Below are 9,197 nucleotides of genomic sequence, written 5' to 3'. Positions count from 1 at the left end.
AAGAAGGCTGAGAGGTGACTTGACAGAGGTATACAAGATGTTGAGAGGCATAGATAGAATGTATAGAGGAGACATTTTTCCCCATGAAGGAAATGTCGATCATGAAGGGGCATAATTTTAAGGTAATTGGAGGAAGATTTAGGGGAAATGCCAGAGGTAGGTTCTTTACACTGAGAGTGGTGGGTTTGTGGAATACACTGCTAGCAGTGGGAGTAGAGTCAGATACATTAGGGAGATTTAAGCGACTATTGGATACGCACACGAAAGATAGTACAATGAAGAGTATGTAGGTTAGCCTGATCTTAGAGTAGACTAGACGATCAGCACAACATTGCTGTAATGTTCTATGTTCAATAAAAGGATGGGATAATAACATGAGTTCAAATTTTACCATCCAAGTTCAAGAATTTGAATATAGTTTTATAGTCTGGTGACAGTAAAAGTAACCGGAAACTAAAAGTAATGTCAGCAAAGATCTTATTTAGGAATAGAAGGAAGATTTCAAGCAGCATATTTAAGGAGGAATGAGAAGTAGAGAAGCATACAGACTCAAGAAGGAAATGTTAGAACTTAAGAATCCTGACATGCCTACTTAAGGTCCAACCTCCAACAGCTTAGCAGTGAAAATTGGGAATGCCCAGAATACCAGAATTGGAGAAGCTGTGCGAAGTTAGAGGTTTGTAGGTCTGAAATCAGTCTTTGTTTGTCCTTCAAGGCAAAGATGACTCCATTCATCAGCTGAGATGTTTGGTAGGGTTCCAATGGATACATGGGTGATTGCTAAGGTGCCTGGATGTTTCTGCTGCTAACAGGAGAGGGTACCTTGATTTTGAATGAGATGTTGGCTCAGGACTTCCTCACCTTGCATTTTCTCTCTGCCTCTAACATGTACTCACTTTTAAGGAAGGCCGCTCAGTTTTCAATTTGGTTGCACCAGGTACAGCAATCCTGAGGAGAAGCATTGTCTCAGTATTTACTCATTAAGCTCATTAAGAATCATAGATGTTTCAATTATGTCACTTCTTTTCTTCTAAATTGTAGTGAGTGGAGTCCCAATTAAGTTACATCTTTCCTTCAATAACGGGCCTAAATTACTCAGTTAGACACCAATGCATAGATGTGGTGAAACATCTGACTCGGATGGGGAAAGTAGAAAACTGTTTATAATTATCAATGGAGATACCTCTCCCTTACACTCTTGTACACGTCTGAATTGCTTTGAAAACATTTGTCTCAAATGATCCTAACCATTGCAAGTTCCGATATAACCACCATGTGTAGAAAATTCTCTATAGGATAGATTTGTGACCAGTTATGAACCTTTATGACTTTCCCACAGTAGAAGCAGTGTTTACACATCTACACCGTCCAACACATTAATACTTTTAAAATTTAGCATTGTACTTAAAAGGCCCACCTTTCATGATTAGATGACTTTACAGTGTGAAAACAGTCCCTTCGGCCCAACAAGTCCACACCGACCCACCGAAGCGCAACCCATCCATACCCCTACATTTACCCCTTACCTAACACTATGGGCAATTGAGCATGGCCAACTCACCTGACCCGCACATCTTTGTGACTGTGGGAGGAAACCGGAGCACCCGGAGGAAACCCACGCAGACACGGGGAGAACGTGCAAACTCCACACAGTCAATCGCCTGAGTCTCTGGCGCTGTGAGGCAGCAGTGCTAACCACTGTGCCACCGTGCCGCCCACAAATGGGATGATAAATGGGATAACTCTCAGTTCTGATACCAACCTTGTAAAAAAGTTGTATTCTTGCCAATTCTTCCATTATTTCTGTCTGATTAATTGGGGGCCACTTCAACTTTGCTTTTGACTGGAGCACAAAGGCCAAACTCCACAAAATAACGAAACCGACATTAAATAAACAAAGATTAAAATTACTTTTAAACTATAATTTTGCATTCTTGATAATCTCAGAGTGTCCAAAGTCCATGATATTTTTAACTTTGGTGATTTGTTTTCTATTGTCTCTCTCTCCCGCCCTGTCTATTTGGGGGTTGAGGCCGTTGGTTGCTATGGTGACCGCTCCGTGGACCACGGCGCGCGCCCGTCAGGCTCATCCCCCGCCTCACCCCGCGCGCTCCCGTCAGGCTCGTCCACCCGCTCCCCGCGCGCTCCCGCCAGGCTCGTCCCCCGCTCCTGCAGCATGGCGGGCCTGGAGCTGCTGTATCACTCGGTGGCTCAGGATGTGTCTTCTCCTCAGGACGCCTTAGTCTGCTTCGTGCACTGGGAGCTGGTCAGGGCGGGATTCAAGTGCCTGGGGACCGGGGACCAGGTGAGCGAGAGGCCCGAGGCCCGATGGAGGAGTAGCAGCAGGAGCAGGCCTCGGCCTCCGGCAGCCGCCCAGTGCCGCGGAGATGGCAGGCGGAGGGAAAGTGAAAGTGCTTCCACTGGACTGAAGCAGGCCGGGCGTCAGCACTGAGACCCGACCGGAATCAGGCCCATAACACACCCCCTCCGCCCCCCATAACACACCCCTCCCCCCCCCATAACACACCCCCTCCCCCCCCCATAACACACCCCCTCCCCCCCCCATAACACACCCCCTCCCCCCCCCATAACACACCCCCCCCCCCCCCCCATAACACACCCCCTCCCCCCCCCATAACACACCCCCTCCCCCCCCCATAACACACCCCCTCCCCCCCCATAACACACCCCCTCCCCCCCATAACACACCCCCTCCCCCCCCATAACACACCCCCTCCCCCCCCATAACACACCCCCTCCCCCCCCCATAACACACCCCCTCCCCCCCATAACACACCCCTCTCCCCACCACACCCTCCTCCCCCCAGCACCCCCTCCCCCAGCACCCCCTCCCCATAACACACACCTCCCCAGCACTCTCTCCCCCATAACACCCTCCTCCCCATAACACCCTCCTCCCCATAACACCCCTCTCCCCCAGCACCCCCTCCCCATAGCACCCCCTCCCCATAGCACCCCCTCTCCCCATAACACCCCCTCTCCCCATAACACCCCTCTCCCCAGCACTCCCTCCCCCATAACACCCTCCTCCCCATAACACCCCTCTCCCCCAGCACCCCCTCCCCATAACACACACCTCCCCATAACACCCCTCCCCATAACACCCCCCCCATAACACTCCCCTCCCCCATAACACCCCCCTCCCCCATAACCCCCCCCCTCCCCATAACACCCCCCCTCCCCATAACACCCCCCCTCCCCATAACACCCCCCTCCCCCTGCACCCCCTCCCCATAACACCCTCCCCATAACACCCTCCCTCCCCCTGCACCCCCTCCCCATAACACCCTCCCCATAACACCCTCCCTCCCCCTGCACCCCCTCCCCATAACACCCTCCCTCCCCATAACACCCTCCCTCCCCATAACACCCTCCCTCCCCATAACATCCCCCCTCCCCATAACATCCCCCCTCCCCATAACATCCCCCCTCCCCATTACACCCCCTCCCCATTACACCATCTCTCCCCATAACACCCTCCCTCCCCATAACATCCCCTTCCCATAACATCCCCTCCCCATAACACCCCCACTCCCCATAACACCCCCACTCCCCATAACACCCCCACTCCCCATACACCCTCCCTTCACCATAACACCCCCTCTCCCAATAACACCCCCCATAACCCTCCCCTCCCCATAACACCCCCACTCCCCATACACCCCCCCTCCCCATAACACCCCCCCTCCCCATAACACCCCCCCTCCCCATAACACCCCCCTCCCCATAACACCCCCCCTCCCCATAACACCCCCCTCCCCATAACACCCCCACTCCCCATAACACCCCCACTCCCCATAACACCCCCACTCCCCATAACACCCCCACTCCCCATAACACCCCCACTCCCCATACACCCTCCCCTCACCATAACACCCCCTCCTCACCATAACACCCCCTCTCCCAATAACACCCCTCCCATAACACCCCCCTCCCCATAACACCCCCCTCCCCATAACACCCCCCTCCCCATAACACCCCCCTCCCCATAACACCCCCCTCCCCATAACGCCGCCTCTCCCCATAACGCCTCCCTCCGCAGCACCCTGCCCCCATAATACCCCCTCCCCATAATACCCCCTCCCCAAACACCCCCTCCCCAAAACACCCCCTCTCCCCAGCACCCCCTCCCCATAACACCCCCTCACCATTAAACCCCTCCGCATAACACCCCCTCCGCATAACACCCCCTCCGCATGACACCCCCCTCCCCTGCACCGTCTCCCCATAACACCCCCACTCCCCATAATGCCCCCACTCCCCATAATGCCCCCACTCCCCATAATGCCCCCACTCCCCATAATGCCCCCACTCCCCATAACGCCCCCTCTCCCCAAAACACTCCCTCTCCCCAAAACACCCCCTCTCCATAACACACGCCCCTCCCCATAACACCCCCTCTCCCCATAATTCCCCAGCATCCCCTCCCCATAACACCCCCCTCCCCATAACACCCCCTCTCCCTAGCAACCCCTCCCCATAACACCTCCCATAACACCCCTCCTCCCCAGCACCCTCTCCCCATAACACCCCCCTCCCCATAACACCCCACCCTTATCCCTGCACCCCCTTCCTATATCACCCCACCCTCATCCCTGTACCCCCTTCCCCTAGCACCCCCTCCCCATAACACTGCCTCCCCCCAGCACCCCCTCTCCATAACACCCCACCCCCTCCTCATAAGCCCCCTCCCCATATCACCCCACCCTCATCCTAGCACCCCAGCACCCCCTCTGCAAAACACCCCCTCCCCATAACATCCCCACCCTCATCTCAGCACCCCATGCCCCCACCACAACCTCCCCATAACACTCCACTCTCATCCCAGCACCCCCTCCCCATAGCACCCCATCAAGCACCATCTCGCCATAGCAGCCCATCTCAGCACCCCCTCCTGATAACACCTACTCGCCATAACACCCCATCCCCCAATCCCAGCACCCCCTCCCCATAACACACCATCCCCCACAACCCAGCATCCCCTCCCAATAACATCCCATCCTCACACCCACACCCCATAACACCCCCTTGTCAAAACACACCATACCCACTCCCCATAACACTCCATCCCCATCCCAGCACCACTGTCCCATAACACCCAACCGTCCCATCCCACACCCCCTCCAGTTTGCATCCTTCCACCCACACCCTGTCCTTCACACATCAACCCCTGCACACCTCCACCCACACCCTGTCCTCCTCCTCCACCCCCAACCCCCCTCCTTCTCACCACAAACCTCCCTCTCTTCCCCCAACCACAGTTCCTTCTTCCCCACTCCACCACCCCCTCCTCCTCCACCAACCCCCACTCTTCCCTCATCCCCCACCTTCGCCTCCCCCCTTTCCCCCACCTTCGCCTCCCTCTCATCCCCCACCTTCGCCTCACCCCCATCTTCTCCCCCCTCACGCCCCCATCTTCTGGTTCCCCTCTCACACCCCCACCTTTTCTCTCCCCCCACCCCCACCTTTTCCTCCCCCCCACCCTATACTACCCCCCACCCTTTCCTCCCCCCACACCCACCCTCTCCGCCCCCCCACCTTCTCCTCGCCCCCTCAGCCCCACCTTCTCGCCATTACCCACCGCTCGCCCTGGCCCCCCCTCGCCCCTTCTCCATCTCGCCCACTTTGCCCCCTCGCCCCCGCCTCCACTGTCCTCGCCCCCCCGTCCTCGCCCCCCTCGACATGCCCCCACCTCAGCCCACCTTGCCCCCACCCTCGCCCCAATCTCCCCTCGCCCCTGTCCCACCCTCGCCCCCATCCCCCCTCGCCCCCATCCCCCACTAGCAACCCCCCTTCCCCATGCCCCTCTTCCCAGCCCCCTTCTCGCCCCAGCCCCCCTCTCGCCCCCGTCCCCCGCCTCCGCCCTCGCTCCCGCCTCCGCCCTCGCTCCCGCCCCTGCCCCGGCCCCGCTCCTCTTGCCCCTACCCCTGACCCTGCTCCCACACCCCCACCCACACCCGCGCCCCGCTCTTCGCCCAACCCCCTGCCCTTCGCCCACCCCCCTTCGTCCGCCCCCCCCTTCGCACGGCCCCCCTTCGCTCGCCCCCCCCCCTTTGACCACCCCTCGCACCCCTGCATCCCCTCGCCCCCAGCATCCCCACGCACCTGCCCCCCTCGCACCCCCATCGCACCCCTCTCCCCGTCCCCCCTCGCGCCCCCTCACCCTCGCTCCTGTCGACCCCCCTCGTCCTCGCCCCTGTCCCCCTCGTCCTCGCCCCTGTCCCCCTCGCCCTCGCCCCTGTCCCCCTCGTCCTCGCCCCTGTCCCCCTCGCCCTCGCCCCTGTCCCCACCGGCCCCCGCCCCTCTCGCTCCCGTCCCCTTTGCCCCGTTGCCCTCGCCTCCCTTGCCCTCGCGCCCTTGCTCCCGCCCCCTTTGACCCCACCCCCACTCGGCCTCGCCCCTGACCGCCCTCGCCCCTGCCCCCCCCCCCGCACCCCTCTCGCCCCCGCCCACGTCTACGCCCCCCCGCCCCCGTCTCCCCCCGCCCCCGTCTCCCCACCTCGCCCTCGCCCCCGCCTCTGTCCCCCTGTTCCCCTCGCCCCCGCCCCCACACCCCTGCCCTCCTCGCCCCCGCTCCCCGCCCTCCTCGCCCTCGCTCACCTTTGCTCCCGCCATCGCCCCTGACCCCTGCCCACGCCCGCACCTCGGCCCACCTTGCCCCCGCTCTCGCTCACGGCCCCTCGCCCCTGTCCCCACCCCCCCTCGCCCCCGTCCCCCCCTCGCCCCCGTCCCCCACCAGCACCCCCCTCTTCCCCGTGCCCCCCCTTCCTTCCCCCCCCTCCCCCCCCCTCTCGCCCCCCCCCTCTCGCCCCCTCCCCCTCTCGCCCCCTCCCCCTCTCGCCCCCTCCCTCTCTCGCCCCCTCCCTCTCTCGCCCCCTCCCTCTCTCGCCCCCTCCCTCTCTCGCCCCCTCCCTCTCTCGCCCCCTCCCTCTCTCGCCCCTGTTCCCCCTCGGCCCTGCTCTCACCCCCCCCGCCCACACCTGCGCCCCGCCCTTCGCCCGCCCCCCCTCGCCCGCCCCTCCCTTCGCCCACCCCCCCTTCGCCCGTGCCCGCCTCAACCACCCCTCGCCCCTCCGCATCCCCTCGCCCCCCGCATCCCCTCGCACCCGCCCCCCTCGCACCCCCCCGTCCCCCCTCGCCCCCCCCCGTCCCCCCTCGCCCCCGTCCCCCCTCGCCCCCGTCCCCCCTCGCCTCCATCCCCCTCGCGCTCCCGTCGATCGCCCTCGCCCCTGTCCCCACCGGCCCCCGCCCCTCTCGCCCCCGCCCCCTTTGCCCCTTGCCCTCGCCTCCCTTGCCCCGCCCCCTTTGACCCCACCCCACTCGACCCCGCCCCGTCTCTCCCCACCCCCGCCTCTGTCCCCCTCGCCCCCGCCCCCACACCCCTGCCCTCCTCGCCCATGCCCCCTCGCCCCTGCCCCGCCCGCCACACTCGCCACTGGCCCCACACGCCCCACGAACTTTATAGCGCACGCTAACTCCGAACTTTATAGCGCACAGATAGGCCCAACTAATAGATTCTGGGGGTTTGTGTTCCCAAACATTCTGCCGTTTTGTTTTTGGCATCCTATCTATTTTCCTGAGATACTTCTCCAGCTTTCATTTCAAATGCAGCAAAAGACCATTTAAAATAATTCAGGGCAACTTAAGTTTTTACTGAATATAGGTATATTTTACATTGGGATTAAGACATTTTGACAGAATTTGACAATGTATCCCTACTTTGCAGGCTTTGACTGAGGAGAGGAAGAAGGAGCTGTTACCCACAGGTTGGAATGTCAATCGAGAGCTGTACACACTGCGTTATCGCTCAGATAATGATGAGAAAATACTTCTGTTAAAGGCAATCACCGTTGATTCCAGTCTGATCATTAATGTAATGGTAAGTACGTTAGTAACCCAGCATTTGAGTGAAGTTTTATTGCGTTTTGCAGCATGGAGACAGACTGAGTGTCCATTTGAAGAACCATCACTGGTCTCAAGCCAATTAGGAGTTCATTTTTGATGGTGTGAGGGTTATATTTTTAGGGACTCCATTGGAATCAAAGTGGAGCAGGTAAAGTCGCCCTTGCAGAAGATTTTCTGTTGTGTCTTATGGGATCGAGAGAGTGTAGTCCTGTTGAGCTGAACCAGTGGAGAAGAGGCTTTCTAGCAGGCTGTGGTTGAACATGTCAAAGACGGCAGAGAGATTGAGGCATTCGAGAGTGATTAGTGCACCACACTGATGGAGAATTAGTTTCTTTTACATTAGTAGTATTCTGAAAATGCAAATTGCTTTGGTATCAGGATCTTTATTATTTATAGGACAACAGCTTGGGAAAGGGGACAACTTCGATTGGGCAAGAGGTGTTGAAGGAAGGATAAGTTGGTATCTTAGGAAGGAAGGTTGTCCTGATGCACATGAGTGTGATGTCCCCTTCCTCTTCCATGTCTCCTTCGTGTATACATTTAAAAATGGGTTACCCAGTATTGTTTGACTGTCCATGCTGGTTGTGTTTTCACCATCTTATTTATTTGTATTTAGTGGGTGACCACCCTCTATAATGAGATTGAGCTTGGCTGGGAAGGCAGTGAGCTTAGCACCCAGCCTATTTTATATGCACCCTATTAACGCCTAGAGGGGCTTGTAATATGCAGTCCCTTGTATATATTAATTCTTTTGTTTTTGTTTCTGTCTTTTCAGAATTGCCAGTCTGAACAGGTTGTAGATTTGACAGTAAATTTAAATGATTACGTTAACTCTGATCACCTGCGAGAGTATGACAGGTAAATACCAAAGAGGTTTGGTTTTTCACATTAATACTGCACAGTGCATCCAGTTTGAACATTAGGATAATGGTGAACTTTAGCATCTTTATAATATTCGAGTAAAAAATGAGGTCTGCAGATGCTGGAGATCACAGCTGCAAATGTGTTGCTGGTCAAAGCACAGCAGGTTAGGCAGCATCTCAGGAATAGAGAATTCGACGTTTCGAGCATAAGCCCTTCATCTTTATAATATGGCAATTAGTGTTTTCCTTAACATTCCCCTTTTTGCTCTCCTAAATGTGGAGTACTAGGCTTTCTGCACAAAGCACTATTGGGGACCAATTCATTTTAAACTGGGTTTGACAATGGGATAATCTAATCCAGGATCCAAGTGTATTTTTGCTGATTCACACATCTTTATTGTGTTAAAA

The 9,197-nt window shown here is 57.4% G+C and overlaps 1 protein-coding gene across 2 annotated transcripts in view; it reads left to right on the top strand.

Annotated features, from left to right (window-relative positions):
- The first annotated feature begins 2,142 nt into the window (after positions 1-2,142).
- The window catches only part of psmf1 (proteasome inhibitor subunit 1), a 71,923-nt gene continuing 64,868 nt past the window's right edge, over positions 2,143-9,197 (top strand). Inside the window, exons 1-3 of one of the 2 annotated variants that reach the window (XM_060836175.1) lie at positions 2,143-2,305; positions 7,748-7,900; positions 8,702-8,784. In XM_060836175.1, coding sequence (XP_060692158.1) covers positions 2,177-2,305; positions 7,748-7,900; positions 8,702-8,784 — 365 coding nt within the window. In that variant the 5' untranslated portion in view covers positions 2,143-2,176. The remainder of the gene's footprint in view (positions 2,306-7,747; positions 7,901-8,701; positions 8,785-9,197) is intronic. The other variant, XM_060836173.1, reaches the window with a different exon arrangement.

The sequence above is a fragment of the Hemiscyllium ocellatum genome, chromosome 15 (assembly GCF_020745735.1).
Source record: "Hemiscyllium ocellatum isolate sHemOce1 chromosome 15, sHemOce1.pat.X.cur, whole genome shotgun sequence".
NCBI classification, from domain to species: domain Eukaryota; kingdom Metazoa; phylum Chordata; class Chondrichthyes; order Orectolobiformes; family Hemiscylliidae; genus Hemiscyllium; species Hemiscyllium ocellatum.
The sequence above is the reverse complement of the archived record's forward strand: the minus strand, read 5'-3'. Positions and strand labels throughout refer to the sequence as shown.